Below are 15,791 nucleotides of genomic sequence, written 5' to 3'. Positions count from 1 at the left end.
GAAGGCACTGTACCTGGGGGGATTGACATTGCCCTTCAGTGGTTAGTTATGGCCATGTCCTCCAACAAGGATAGATGAGGTTCTGGGTTTGGGTCATACATGGGTTCCATGAGCTTTGAGATCTCTCCACCATGCTCCAGTTACCTCACCAAATCACCTATGGACTTCTATTTTTTATTCTGTGGTCCTGTATTGTAAATTTAAAATGATTACATTCAGCCATGCTGTAGTGACCTCCTTGAAGATAAACTACATCACCTTTGGGCAAAGGATGCCTGCTTTTTTGGAAGAGGATAACATGCTGGAGGGTGAAGCCACCCTGAAGGTCTGTGATGGTCCATCCATAAGCCATAAAAGAATCATCTCAAATCAACAGTCACTTTGGAGGTTGTTGGCTAATTTTCCCTTCCTTCCTTCCCTCGTTTGTAAAACGCTGTTGATGCTCCGTTACATCACATTACTGCAAGCAGGAGTGTGGAGGTCTCCCAGTGAAGGCAGCCAAACACGTAGATCAATGTCTGTACTGAAGGTGCTCCCTGCATGCGGAAGGTACTACCCAGAGTAATGCCCATGGCAGCTCCCTAGTCAAAGGAGACATCTCTTTGTCTTTGTTCCTGTATTGTCAGTGGGAAGAAGTAGGAGCCTACCCTCTTCCGCTGGCTATAGAGGAAATCAGTCTGGCAGTCTGGACAACATACGGTCAGACTTGCTCATTACTAGGTTATGTAATTATTAAGTAGTTGTCATGTGACTCAAAATTCATTCTTACAGGCGTGAGGCAGCTGCCTGTGTCTTTGCTGTTTGCCTCACTTCTGAGAGAGCTCTCAGCTCTGTGTTGCATTGCTCCAGTGCGCTTTGGCTGTAGCTTTCTCTAGCTTACTATGTCTTTCCTTTTCCAGTCGCAACGATACCACTATCACATGCACCATGCCATCTGTGGAACTCACCACAGCTGTGCGAGTCTGCATCCAGTTTGAGAACAAGTCCTGTGCCAACTACAATATCACATTCAAGTATGAGAAGAATCCGGTTATAACAGACATCAACCCTAAAAAGAGTCAGATCAGGTGAGATCTTTCCTCCAGTGGAGAAAGCAAAGTCTGTCAGGATTTTGACCTTCTTTTTCTGGCCTTTGTTGAAATCGGCTTCTTGATTTTGCTAAATGCAAATGGGAATGCTGCTCTGTTGTCCAAGCGAAGAGCTAATTGGAGGACCCCTGTGTGGTCCATTGCAGGCAACATGAGTGTACTCTGCCTGTGCTTCAAGCCGTCCAGGTGCAAACTAGCTCCTGAGTAAAAGCTGTGTCGGCAACCCTGAGCTCAAGTTATTAAAGCACAGCTAGGAGGCAGGGTATGTTATCTGGGTCCAGTGCCATGTTATTACAGCTTCATGACTTCCAGTTCAGAGCTGGCTCATGTCTGTATCTGTCCACAAAAGAGGGGCAGATTTCAGACAGGGAGGAGGGGGTTCTGAAGGAAGGAAGGGACTTTTTCAGCCCTGCTGTATGATGTATTCTCTCACATGCAGCTTATCAAAGAGGTATTACAGAGTGCTGTCAGAGTGCTATAGAGCACCCCAGCACTGGAGTAGAAGTCTTACACACCAGGACTGGCTGTAGCTCGTTTCGGTGCAGTTAGGACATAGAAAAAAGTCAGCCGTGGAAATARTACTGTCTGTCTACGCCAGGTGGGTACTTTAGGGAGGTTCAGATAGGGGGGCTGTATGGGACCCTGAGCATTTTTCTTGGCAATAAAAATGCTGGAGGATAAGCTGAGATTTGTAATTTTGGATTTCAACAGGCCCTGAGGCTACCACATTTCATTTTTAAAGCGTGTTACTTTTAATTTCATTTCTCTCCATGGAGCTCTCAGGCTCCTGTTCCTTTGGATAGCTTGGTGAAAACCCACTTTCCTCAGCTGTGGAGTCTGGAAGACTCAAGACTGACGAAGAAATCTGAGAATCCGGTGCCTTTGCCTCCAGGATTGCTGTGAAAGCAGCCCACTCGGAGTGAGCATACAGCAGACTCCGACAGCCTGATCCCATTGAAGCAAAGCTGTGTCTCAGCATTCCCAAATGCAAAGCCAAAGATACAGGCTGTGAGAAAGTTAATAACAAAGCAGAACAGTCATTCAGTCAATCTCAGCTCCTCGCAGGCTGGCAAACTATGCTGAATGGCAGGAGTGATATCTAAATACCAAAAGACCGTGGCAGAATGTCACTACCCGTATCCACAAGGGAAGCCAGCAGGGTACTTCTCAGTCACCTTCATCTGCTTTCTTAATATTTACATCAGTTTCCAGAATACCAGACCACTGGGAATGACAACAGTCTTTCTTCAAACTGCTTGGTTGAGTTGTGTACACTGGTTTGTTTTCATAGAGCTGCTTGTGTATTCTCTCTGCTCCAGTATGTTACTGCAGTGTTGGCTGTGAAGAGTCAACAGTTCATTTAAAAAATCAGCTGGAGCTGATTTGTCTTATGATATTGCTAAAATGATCAGTGTAAGCAAGAATATAGTTTAAATCAGAAGCTCTAAACTGTTCTGCAGATGTAACAAGTTCTTTCTTAGAAACTTGGGTCATGACAACATAATTAGAGCTATAGCACTCTAAATATTTGGAGAACCTGACTCTTAAAACCTTGGACCCAAAGTCATTGAGTATAATATGGTATTCAAAAACAGAATTTATAAATCTTGACTGTTCTGTGAGAGAGACTCCTGAAACAGGTAGAATATGAAAAGGGGAAGGGGAATGTAAATTCTGGGTATAGCTTTGGCTGTCCAGAGCAGGCAAGCTGTTTTTTTCCACCCCTTGCTCTCCCTAGCAGTGTCATGTGCATCAGACCCTTTCATTACTGTCCCTAATTGACTGCACATTGAGAGGCCCATACTTTAAATTCCCTAGGCAATAGATACAAAACAACTTTCTCATCTCAGTCTAAATCAGAAGTGTCTGGGAGGTGCAGGATCCATGTCAACCTTTCAGAGTCTTTTCTCTCTCCAAGACTCAAAGCTCTTGATCATTCCGTGTGGGGCAGAGGATGGGAATATCTCCTTGCCCTTGCTTTGGGTGGTTGGAAAGTAACATCTTAGGCTGGTGGATGGCAGCCTGCTTCGCTCACTATCCTGCCCCAGCACAGAGGCACRCAGCTGCTCTGGGGAGTGGGAGCAAGGCGTACGTTTTTCTGCTGTGAGGAGGTGATCTCCCCTTTCTACAGCAGCAGCAGCTGCTACTCCTCCTTCCTTCCCTAGCACCTCAGTAGCATTATAGATACTTGTGGCAAGTAAGAGGAAGTCTTTGGGTGTTGGGTTATGTTTGCTGCTTGAACAGCTGGGAAACAGTCCTGGGAAAAAGTAGGCCAGACTTAGTCGTTGCACTTCACTGTTCTGTTAAGAGGTGTTACACCTCCACACCAATCACCTTCTTTTTCTTCCCTTCTATTTAAAGTGGGGGGAGGATCATCACCCTGGAGGGACGAGGCTTTGAATTGGTACAGAATGCCTCAATGGTGGTACRTGGCATCGGCAGGGAGCAAACGGTGAGTGAGCCTCTTGATATCGCTTCATAACTTAAGAGCGGGACTGCATGCCTGATACCTGAGGACATTTGGAGGGTAAAAGCTGAGCGCTGCAGTTTGGGCTGGGAGCAGGAATGAAAATGTTTTGATCCTGAGCCCAGCAGAGTGACAGGCCTAATCTATTCCCATGCAGTAATGATGTTTTTAGTGTTATCAGTGTGCCTGATGCTTAATAGTGTCTGGCTGGGTGATCAGCACACCAGATGCCTATCAATCACAGATGAGGCAAAGCCACCCTATCCAAGGCTGATCAAAGCCTTGGGGTTGCTCAGGCTGTTTGTTGATGCACAGATGAGAGTTGGATTCATGTTTTTGATGTGCATGCTCTCTCCTGCTTTCAGAATTGTAAGGTTCACGCAGACACTGTGATTACCTGCCCTTCTCCAGCTGCCTCCAACATCACTATGGGGAGCAAGCCAGCACCTGTAGATTTCTATCTCAATGGTCGCCTCTATGCAGATGACCGTCCAGCTCTTGATGAGGAGATGTACCCAGAGGAGGTTCTGCACATCAGCAAATTCAGCCTCGAGTACTATGCTGACCCCCAGTTTTTCACAGCCAAGAAGGAGAAATGGATCAAGCATCATCCTGGCGAGCCCTTAACTCTGGTTATACATGTAAGAGATTTACATTTACAGCTGTGCTAAGCTTCTGGGGTGTTACGTGGTCCCTCCTGGGAAGCTGCTCAGCCCTAAATACTAATATAGGGGCTGCCTCACAAATGCAGAAGGAAAGGAGACAGTGAGGACAAGAAGACCAGAACTCTAGCAAGTTGAGTTTGAGAGTTTGTTCCTCAGCTCTGCTGCACCTTATCACTTCCATCAAGGGATACAGCTTGACCTAATGATGCCCTTTGAGGCATGATGACAGAGGGCTCTATTTGARGGATGTAATGGCAAGGAGCTAAATAAAATACAGGACACATGATAAAGAATGATAATGCACTGGCCTGAAATCAAGCAGGTGAGCCAGGAGATCTTGACAATAGATATTTATTCCAGCACAGAAGAGTCATTCATTCTTTTCTTTCGGCTACCAAATTCAGTTCAATTAACAAGGAAGTCAAGGTACAGCAGTTCAGACAATACACAAGGCTAATTCAAAGGTAATTGTTCATTGCAGGATATCCTTGCTGGTTGTAATGTGCTTCAGAAACACACTCCCCCTTTCTCAGGCTCTGCAATCCCAACCCCTATCTATCTCCTCTGTTGCACATCCTTCCTCACTCCCAGGTGGGCTCTCAGATCCTTATCGGTGGTGTGCAGCCAAGGTAGATTAAAAAAAAGATCTTTATAGGTTCCATGAGGGCCTTGTTTCTTCAATGTCCCCTGTGAGTGAGGAATGGGAAACAGGAAAATGGAGAATGACCCAATTCTGAGTTTCCTGTGGAAGGCTGGAAAATGTTCTTGGAGAGGGAGGGTGTTTCCAGGTCTGAAAAACAGCAGGGGATATGGAAAGTAAAGCAGGAAAACCCAGTGCTAATCAGATAGCTACTTTAAAGACTGACATCCTGATTTTCCTTTTGTCATTAGAAAGAGCCTGACAACCTAGGCCTGGAAAGCAATGAGTACCAAGTGAAAATTGGCCTTATCTCATGTGAGATCCAGATTGTTTCTGACAAAGTCATTCACTGCTCGGTCAACGAGTCACTGAGCACCTCGGAAAGACAGTTACCTGTGACGGTAAGTCCTGGAAGCCTTCAAGCTCTAAGGTTGTAGGGCAAAAAGGGATTCTTGCTGCAAATCTTGTAGGCAAAGGAGTCAGTTGTATGCACAAGCAGGGCCATAAAGTCATGAGCTGCTGGGGAYACACTCACAAACAGCCTTAGAGACTTAGAGACAGAGGGGTGGACAGAATATGCTGTGCTTACAGCTGTCCCCAAGGTTGCTGCCTCAGTGAGATGTAGGTATAGTCACCACCAAGGCTGTGCGAAGTTGTGGAGAGGGGCTGCCGTGCTCCGAATCGTGACGCGCAGTCAGGCGAATGCCGAGTCGTTCCTGCCGAGTTAACTTGAGAACTGGTTGACTTTGCTGTATGTTGTGAGGGGAAGATTTTGTCAGTTCTAGTAAAGCAGTGTGAAATCCCAGGCATGTGATTTTTCATCAGTTGCAGTAATCTTATTTCTGGCCCTTGTGAGATGAGTTTGGGGATTTCCACCAGTTTTCAGCCACTCAGCCCTCTTACTGTCAGCCAAAGAGCTACAAGTAGACATGAAGATCTAAACCTTAATAAGCCTTAATAAATCACTAGAGGAGGGTCCTTGCAATGTGAGGAGATTAAAAGGATGACGTAGGACTGGCAAGTTCATATTGTTGCTTCCCAGTGGCTATCGTTTTGCCACTGTGAAGAATTTACTCTTCAGGGCTGTTGTGCTTGGCCTCAGAACTACTTTCATCTTTATGCGTTTGCAAAATTCATAGTATTCTGTTTCTGCCTCTGACCCCCCCTCCCCCAAAGCTTGACGTACTGTTCCTCTTGCCCTCGATTTCTTTTATATGCAGCCAGTTGCTACTTAGAGATGTGGTCATGGCTCTTCTCTCTGAGAGAAAATGCCTCCATCTCCATGGTCTGAGAACTTGTAGCCTCTGCCCCAGCTGAATTTTCTTCCAGTAGATGTGTTTAATATTAAACCAGCAGGAGTCTGTGGCTAGAGCAGGGAGGAGAAAGGATGCAGAGGGATTTGAAAAATCTCTGAACTTACACTGCCCAGAAAGAAATCACAAAGATGTACCACCAATGGAGTTGTCCGGTTTATTGGYTGTAGTCTATTATGCATGAAATTCTGTTGCAAACTGCAAAGAAGGAAATGTGGAAGTAGCAGAATTTCCTAAGTCATTTTAATGGAAATTTTAAATAGGGTAATTTTGGTTTTAGTGAGAACTGAAAAACAGGGAAATCCCTTTGAGGAGAAAAAAGGGAATTTGAGTTTGCTAGTCTGGGTTTGACATAAAACATTCAGGGTAATGCCCTGGTAGTTCCCTAGAAAACAAGAGGTTGATATACAGCACTAAGTAACATATAGCTATTGGGAGTATAACTAAATAATCAACTTGCATTCATATGTGTATACACTTATTAACCTTCATATGTGGTTTGAGTTATTGCCTGCTGGCCATTTTATAGGCAGCAATTGTCTTTTGGAATATAGTCCTAATAGCTTTCATAACATTGGGACAGACTTAGGCAAATGGGCACTAACTAATTTTCATTACTAGCAGTTATCAGGGGTCTGCAGAAATCACACCTATTCTGTTGCTGCTGTGACTTCTTTTTGGATAGCTGAAATGTTTGTTGTGACTGCAGAGTCTGTTGATTAAATGGTAGATCTTAGGTCTCCAGTGATGAGAACAACGGAAAATACCCGTTTAAAATGTGTCCCACTGTAGATCTTAATTCTGACAGTGATTCTGAGTATGCCTGTTCTGTCAAGCTGTGTCTACATCAGCAGGTAGTGCAGTGCAGTAGGAACCAGTCTATAGGGTGAAACAAGTGGTGCTGAAGATCTTACTTCTGTGTGTGTGTGTTCTGGGATTACTTTCTAGTGGCTCTTGTGGGAGTACATTAATTAAGTTGCAGCTTAATTTTGGTTTAGTTTAATCCCAGCAGAATCCAGTTTGCATCCTGGAAGACTGCAAGGCTGCTCTGTCATGTAAACCAGGAGTGCAGTAAGCAGGCAGATCAGGACTATGCCTGGGATCTGAACTGAGGTGCTAGCGGAGACATGGCCTTCATCTAGGGGAGCTCTGAAGTGGATGTCTGTCCTCCAGCCCGGTCAAATCTCTGCATCCCCACCATGTGGTGGAGTCAGGAAATGCTGCTATTTAACCCAAAGCCTAATCAATTCTGCTAGTAAAACTTGTGCTGAACAGACCTGTCGAAGTGAAGGAGAGAAGACCTTCCCAAGGTCTTTGTTCATGACCAAATCATTTAAACACTGTATTAAATGGTGATCATGGGATTTCTCCTCTGGAAAATGGGAAGAATTGAATAAGAGAAAAAAAAAGATTCAAAATGCAGCCAGGACTTGCCTCATGATAGCTGTTTAGTGAAAATGCACAAAAATCTTGAGGTTAGGTAGGCTGGTTTATACAGACTGTGCATCCTCAGATATCCACATGAAAGCAAATCTACTTTCAGCTGGGTGTGGAAGTTGTGCACGTCTTTGGGCATTCTGGCCTCGGTCTCCATCCTGGTTTGTAGGACCAGCTGAAGTGACCTTTCCGTGCCAGCCGTAGGAGAGATTAGCTGATTCTTCAACCCACACCACAATGCAGATGTAGCCAAAGCTTCTGCCATTGAGTACTGCTTGCAGATACCACCAGAGACATTGCCAGTGCCAGAGACCATTTAACAGGCAGGTAAAAGGCCAAATTATGGATTACAGGAGTACAGGCCTAACTGTGTAGTCCAACATTGTTGGTTAGAGGCACTGAAGCCCCTAATTAAAGCCCTTTGAATTGTCCTCTGGAAAGGCAGTCCTCCCTGTTACTGACGGAGAGAATAGTACAGAAAGAATACCATCCAGAGTTATTTAGATGCTTAAGTTAGGCATTATTAATGTGAATACCCTCACCAGTTTCTCTGGAATGTAGGAATTTATATTTCCCCAGGGRCATGGAGCTGTGCACTACATGGTATTTTGTGCCATGGGTCTGATGGGAAGGCACCACTTGTGTCATTTCTCTTACTGGTTTACGTGATGTGGAATGGTGGTGGCCTCCATACATGATATCAGGCAATCACAGCCAGTACAGGAAAGAAACCTGTTATTTCCAGCCAATCTTTTCTCTTTGGAAGCCTGAACAAATGCTCCTCACTGCTACATTAGCCCAGCTGCTTAGAATTATCTGTAATTTAATGCACAGTTTGTATCTGTCCTGGAGACACTACATGATGCAGATGGATTCTTAAGATTATTCCATCTCTTCCCAACCTCTTTTCAGTTTTCTGCTCAAGTTTCTCTTGCTTCTCATTCCTTTAGAGAAGTAAAACTCACATTTCCAGAAGTGAAAGACTTATGTATGGTCATGAGTTTTCCTTATCAGATGATGTTATTGAACACTTTCATCTCAGAGGTGTAGAGAGCCTTTTATAAACAGTGACGAGTAAACTTAACCTGCCTGTGATGTGTGTTTCCCTCTTCCTTTATGGTGATCAGGAGACTGAAACTCTGAGTTCAGATGGTTTGTGCTTGGTGTCACAAGAAGTATGAGTTGGGAGTAAGGCCAGCACCTCCTGACACCCAGTTCAGTACTTTAACCACAAGATAATTACTCGTCTCTGGGCACATTATTATTTATTTTTACTCTCTTACTTTATTTTTATTTCAAAGTCTTTCAAGTTTCTTTACCCTTCTTTCTCTGAATGGTAGCAGTTCTGCTTTTGGAGAAGAAAAGAGACTGAATCCAGGATTAAAAAGGCCTGTCCAAGTTGGATGATTAGCAGAAGTGGTTTTCTAGTAAAAGTAGTACAGGCAGTTCTGTGTTTTACGGTGTGTTGTTTAAGACAGGGTTGGACGCTAGCTCAGTGGGTTCTGCCACCACATTTGATTAGTGCTTGAGCATGCTTGGGACTGCTTTTTCATTCTGAAGGGAACTGATTTGCATACCTCTGTCTGGAAGAGCTGCAGTGGGGAAAATTGAGCAGTTTTGAGACTAGAAAGGAGTTTGAGGAGACTAGAAAATCTCCTGTGGTGTCTTTGGGAGATCATGAGAGTCCTGGGCTCTGACAGTCACTGAGCTGGTGTGGTCAGCCTACGTCTTGGGCTACGGACGCCATATCTGGCTTCCCCCTTTGGTCTCTTTCTGCTTGAGTACCAAGCTGTTTGATAACTAGCTGCTCAGCTGTTGGTTTTCCTCCTTCCTTGTCCTTCTCTAGATCCAGGTTGGGAAGTTCAACCACACAATYGCCATGCTACACCTTGGGGGAGGAGAGACTGCAATCATCGTCTCCATTGTCATCTGCAGTATATTGCTGGTCCTGTCTGTTGTAGGTAAGGGAATAGAAAGCTGAGTTCCCAGGTCATGTTGAGATTTTTTTCTCACTACATGTGGAGAGATGATGATCCAATGGTCCATCTAGCTCAAGGCCCCATCTTCAGTAGTAGCAAGTGGCTGATGCCTAATGAAGAGCATAGAGAACAGAATAAGCATCCTTTGTTATGGATCCGGAGCAGACACCACAGGACTTTGCTAACTTCATTAGAGGTTAGCACACCTGTATCCCCTGCCTAGCGTGTCTTTTCATGATGTGCCCAGAATCACTGTGCAGGAAGAAAACCATCAGTTCACAGAAAATTAGATGTTTCTAATAAAAGTTTAGTTTATTTTTAATAAAAGTTATTATGCATAAATACTATTTCTTAAATGCTCCACTAGTCATCAAAAACATATTTCTGGAGGTGTGGGAAGGCTATCAGACATGGGCACCATAATACAGGTGGTAAACTTCTTGAAATCTATACTCCTTAATCAGCTGGAATGTATTATATACAGTTAAGTTGAGTATCTTATGGCCCAGATCTAAATTGAAGATAATAGTTACAGTATGATCATTAAATTCCATCTGATTTGACTTAGGTACAGATAGTCAACAGCTGCCTGGTCAGATACCAGTTTTGTTACAGGTGTTAAACCAACACTGAGTTTAGCTTTCTGTACCTGTGTCAGCAGTTCCACCCAGATGAGCACTCAGATCCCAGCTTCAGCTGCTTCTAATGATCTGCTCCAAAAGGCTTATTCTGTCTCTCTTTTTCAGCTCTCTTTGTGTTTTGCACAAAGAGCCGCAGAGCAGAACGCTATTGGCAGAAAACTTTGCTCCAGATGGAAGAAATGGAGTCCCAGATCCGAGAGGAAATCCGCAAAGGTAAGTCACGGTGCTGCCAACAGAACCACGATTATGAAGGAGATGTCAGAATAACAGGATTGAAGCAGTTCACCTTCTGCTGTTTATAAGAGTGTTTACAGGAACAGAAACTTAGCCTGAGTTTTTGTCATTGCCTTTGTGTTTSAGCAGGGTCTGTGAATAAGGCTTAGTGGCCAGATGTATGGCTCTGCCACCATCTTGCTACCTGACTTGAGCAAGCCACTTATCTCCAATGCCACTGGTTTCCCTGTCCTGGAGTTAATGACCCTTGGCTGTGACTAAAGATTGCTCGAAAGCCACACTGATTTATAACATGCTTTGTTAATGAGTGCAACAAAAATTGTAATACACTCCTGCTATAACAACTGGAGAAGCGTTTCAAGCATCCACATTTGCTGTGCATTTGCATTCTCAGTATGTGAATCTCTGCAACATACACTGAAATTCTCCTCCTCCAGAACCAGACTCTGCGGGATGGGTATCCTAGCGGCAATGAATTTTTTTTTCTCCCTAAGAGCTACAAGATATGATGTATAGTGCTGACAGTTAAACCCTGAATGTAATCTACTGCTCCTTGAGAAAACTCTGCTTCAGCTCACTCACGGGAAAAGGCTTGAGGAGGCAGAGACGAGACATTCAATATATTTCAGTGCCAGCCTCCCTGCTAACTGACTAAGCTGGTAGATTATCAGAGCTCTTACCATCTGTGGGTCTCTTTGCTTAAGGTTTTGCTGAGCTGCAGACAGACATGACAGACCTGACCAAGGAGCTAAACCGCAGCCAAGGGATCCCGTTCCTGGAATACAAGCACTTTGTCACCCGGACATTCTTCCCCAAAGTAAGACAGTAACATGTTTCACAGGCACCTAATCACTCCCAATTCCTTCCCAACCAAATCAGGTTTCTGCTTTTCCTCTGCTGAAGAGTCATTACAGTGTAACAAAATCATTCCACTGTTACATATCTGGTTGTCAGGTATTTCAGCCTTACTTGTCATGAGAACTGGAGCCACAGCTCTTTGGGTGTGAAGTAAGGTTAGACTTGGTTAGAATGTGATAGAAGCCTTGCAGAGGGGAAAAATAGATGAGACTCCATTTGTGGGGTCAGACTTGTACTAGCTCCCCAGTCTGATGCATTTGGATATCCTCTTTTAAAAGTGCTGTGTCTCACATGAGAAGAAAATGCTAGGGACATCCAGTTCTTTCCTAGTGGTTCCGGTCCTACCCCAGCAAGTCTGACTGAAGCTGAGGCTGTAAGATGGTATCTCCTGTAGGTGTTCAGGGAAAGGTGGCTTTTTGTTCCCAGTCAGCATATGCCCTAGGTTTTCCAGCTGCATTGCCAATTTCACTCATTAGATATCTCTGCATTTTCTTTTCTCCCTATCCAAAACTGGGCACACAGTGTCACCAGTAAGAGGCCTCTAGGGTGCAGAGTCCTAGTGCGTCTGCCCAGAGTCCTCCTCCAGGACTGCCCTAGACGTGACAATTCCATAATTCCCGTCACCAGCTGCTCTGCTGTGGTGCCGTGTGCTGTTAACAGCAGCTATATTTCACCCCTGAGGCAGTTGCATTTCGGTGGTGAAGAGTGAGATGATGATTTATGACTGCAGAGTGTTTCATTAGTAGTTATTACCCAGATTTTTAAGTTATCCAGTCTCTATATATCTGCAAGCTAGACTTTTTAGGATTCAGGCTGCTATATGAATGTTAGAGATTTAAACATTTTTCCCATCTGTTTTAAAAGTTACATATGTTAAAACACCCAGTAGTCCTCTGTTTTGACTTACTCTTCTATAATGCATTCTCTTCTAGGATCTTCTAACTGTCAAATTAGTCTATTTACAGTCTTCTACTCTTAACAGCCTTGTGTCTGCTAAGACATCTGCCTCCCCCCATTCCTGTGGTGTTTGTTCATTCAAGAGGCTCTTGCAAAGTGTCTAAAGGCTTCATAAAGCATTCCAATGCATTTCTYCATAATGGGTGGTCTTCGGTCCTGATGACATTTCTCTCCATCTTACTCCCTTGTGGTGTATGGCAAACGAAAAGGGCTCTGGGCTCATTCACCYGCTCTCTCCTGATGACTCGCTCTTGTTGCAGTGTTCCTCACTCTATGAGGAGTGCTACGTTCTGCCTTCCCAGCAGCTTAACTCCCAGGTGGGGTCTCAGGTCCAGGAAACTCATCCACTCCTGGTGGGGGAATGGAAAGTGAGTAATCTATTAACAAAACAAATGTTCTTTAACAGTTACTAACCATATTCATAGTGACATGTATTGACATATGTTGAGTGTCATGTATTTTCTTGTGGTGCATGGGGAATGCTTGATCACTCAAAACATTTAACACRTACCAGCACTAGATCAGCTTTTGCTGACAGAAGAAGATAGATCTGTGAAATTCTGCTCTCACACAAAGGATCTTTATCATGAGATCCTTCCCAGTTTCACTGTGGGCTTTTCTTTGTAGGTGTACCATGTTGTAAGTCATTTCACTCCTATATGCAGCTTATCATAAATAAGTTTGACAGATTCCTCCTAAGCAGGAGTTCAGTAAAAACTCTTGTTGTTCCAGAGCTAAGTTTCATGTGAGCAGAGAGGTTGGAATCATAGAGTCAAAAAGTAATTTAGGTTGGACTGGAGCTCTGGAGTTAATCTAGTCCAACCCCCTGCCTAAAGCAGTTCCAACTAGACTCAGGTCCTTATCCAGTTGAATTTCAAGTGTCTCCAAGAATGGAAATCCCACAGCTCTCTGGAGAGACTGCCATAAGATCTCTCCTTCACCACCTCTTTTTAAGGCTGAACAAGCCCATCATCTTTTTCAGCTTCTTCTGGTACGTCAAGTTCTCCAGCCCCCTTTTGTTTTAGCAGCCCTCTAGTGCGCTTGCACCAGTCTATCAATGTCTGTCATGTACTGGAGAGCCCAAAACTGGACACAATACTCCAGATGCAGTATTACAAGTGATGAATGGAGAGGTATAGTCTCTTCCATTAACCTGCTGGCTATGCTGTTTCTAATACAGCCCAGTATGCAGTTGGCATCTTTGCCACAAAAGTACACTGCTAACTCATTTCAAATAGGAGAGAGTAAGGGCATCTTCAGGACTGTATCTGTGTTCAGTAGGAATGTCCTTACAGTCAGGTAGGATAAAGGCTGGAGGAAAGCAACAAATAGTGCTTTCCTCACTCTACTTTCCAAATTTTTCTTTAGATTCCTGAAAACTGCAGACCCAATATGGAAGAAGGAATCTCACTGTTCTCCACCTTGCTCAACAACAAGCACTTTCTCATTGTGTTTGTCCACGCTCTTGAACAGCAGAAGGACTTTGCTGTTAGAGACAGGTAGGAGCTTCAGAAGACCGTATACAAACCAGCACTGGTAGCCAACTCTTCTTCATGAGGTGCATGTGGACCACAGCAGGTGTCTGTGCCAGCAGTGCAGGCCTGACCGCAGCTCAGACTGCTGCTGCCACTTGATTTTGTGGGGAGATGGCCCCTGAGCCCACGTGGTTCCCACTGCTTGCTGAGGCTGCTGGCGAGGGAGCTATTGAGCATATTACSTATCCTACCCAGCATATTAACTAAGACCTGCAAACACATCTTCCACAGGCCTGTGGCTGTTAGCTGTTGTTCACCTAGGCTAAACTTGAGCCAAAGACCTGGTAGCTGGAAGAGACTGTGACTTATTCTTAACCACTAAGCAATCCAGTCCGTCTCTGGGATCATCCATTTTTGTTGAAGGCTGAATTACACTGGCCTCCTGCTTCCCTATTAGAAGTGGATTGCCTGTGAGTGTTTTCTTATCTGGAAGAGTTCTGAAAGGTACAATAGGTAATTCCCTCTTGCAGTATTTATATCCCTAAACTCTGTTTACCAGTACAAGCCGACCTGAGGTCCAGCAGGTGGACTGAAAGACTATTTGAAATTTAACTCCGTTGAGAAGGCTCATGAAAATTGTGTGAAATACTGCCTTTGTGTTAATTTTTTTTTATGCCAATTGGTGGCTTAGTCTTGGGATCAGTCCTTGAGTCATACACTTTCTTTTTCAGGTGTAACCTGGCCTCCCTGCTTACTATTGCATTGCATGGGAAACTGGAGTATTACACTAGCATCATGAAGGACCTCTTGGTGGATCTAATAGATGCTTCAGCTTCCAAAAACCCCAAGCTGATGCTGAGGAGAACTGAATCTGTAGTGGAGAAAATGCTCACCAACTGGATGTCCATCTGCATGTACAGCTATCTCAGAGTAAGAAAAACAGATCAGTGCTATTCTAGGTGTGAGTTTTAGGCTGCATTCAAGTGTAATGAGGGACTCGTGGGTCAGCTGAGGACCAAAATATCTGTGAGTATTGCCAGTTGTCTTGTAACTAATGGTCAACAAACTCCAACAGATTGAAGTGTTAAGTGTGAAAAAGCAGCCTTAAATTTGGTTGCTTCTCCTCTTTTTGGGGGGATTTGGTGAAATCAGACTTTACTGCAGKCTTTCTGGTATAGCTTGCATTTTTTTAAGGCCAGAGCATTAATGGAACTACGTTCTTTCCATTTGTTACCATGTTTCTGAAGAGAGCCATAAGGGAATTAAAAAACAATGCTAAAATGGTTTGAGGTTTTAGAAAGTGTTCCAGTTATTTGTTGTTTTCCCTGACAAGCTTCCATGGCCTTACTGATGGTCATCAGATAGTTCAGCTTTTTCTGTTTTGAATGCAGGAGTACAGACTATTAAGGCAGAATCATAGCACACAGGGTAGGAACGCTGTTCTGTTGTCGTTGTTCATTTGTGTGGGGGGAGTCCCACAGTGAAAGTGTCTTTATGGTTTCAAGCTGGTCAGATGAGTCTTAGCAAGAGAGGCAGGGACTTCCATCTTGGGAGCCTGACTATCTTCCTACTCTAACCTAAACAGMATATATTTGGCATCCCAGAGCACATCAGCAGTCCATCTGCTCAGTCCTTTATCTCCAGCATTTGCCAATTCTGGTTGGAATTTCCCAGAAGAATTGAGCAATAACATAATTGATTCCACAGCAGTTAAYTGGAGACCTATTATACCCATAGAGGAGTGCCTAGAAAAGGCTTTTAAAAAAATCTTCTTGCAAAGTATTTGTAACAGCCACAGAAGCAATACTCTTTTTGTCCTCGTACATATCATAATGTCTTCTGTTCCCAGCTGATGATCACTTTTGTCCTAAGCCCTTTGGTTTTATAATTCTTAATCTTTTATTTTAGCTCATAATTAGCTAGTGTAATGAAAGAAAAGTTACAGGGAAGAATAAGGATGTCTGTGCCAATAGGGCACAGCTATCCATTTGTAAAAGCAGAAGCAAGTGAATCACTGAATTTTTTTTTTTTTTTTTT

At 44.0% G+C, this 15,791-nt stretch overlaps 1 protein-coding gene across 1 annotated transcript in view; it reads left to right on the top strand.

The window, feature by feature from the left end:
* Positions 1-15,791, top strand: part of PLXND1 (plexin D1) — a 95,448-nt gene that overhangs the window by 53,643 nt on the left and 26,014 nt on the right. The window contains exons 18-27 of the mRNA XM_085308916.1: positions 900-1,067; positions 3,450-3,540; positions 3,921-4,196; positions 5,112-5,261; positions 9,457-9,571; positions 10,336-10,443; positions 11,169-11,281; positions 12,540-12,647; positions 13,648-13,778; positions 14,486-14,684. Of these exons, the coding sequence (XP_085165042.1) occupies positions 900-1,067; positions 3,450-3,540; positions 3,921-4,196; positions 5,112-5,261; positions 9,457-9,571; positions 10,336-10,443; positions 11,169-11,281; positions 12,540-12,647; positions 13,648-13,778; positions 14,486-14,684 (1,459 nt within the window). The remainder of the gene's footprint in view (positions 1-899; positions 1,068-3,449; positions 3,541-3,920; positions 4,197-5,111; positions 5,262-9,456; positions 9,572-10,335; positions 10,444-11,168; positions 11,282-12,539; positions 12,648-13,647; positions 13,779-14,485; positions 14,685-15,791) is intronic.

The sequence above is a fragment of the Rhea americana genome, unplaced genomic scaffold (genome assembly GCF_003343005.1).
Source record: "Rhea americana isolate MKP2758 unplaced genomic scaffold, rheAme1 scaffold_286, whole genome shotgun sequence".
Taxonomy (NCBI): Eukaryota; Metazoa; Chordata; class Aves; order Rheiformes; family Rheidae; genus Rhea; species Rhea americana.
The sequence above is the reverse complement of the archived record's forward strand: the minus strand, read 5'-3'. Positions and strand labels throughout refer to the sequence as shown.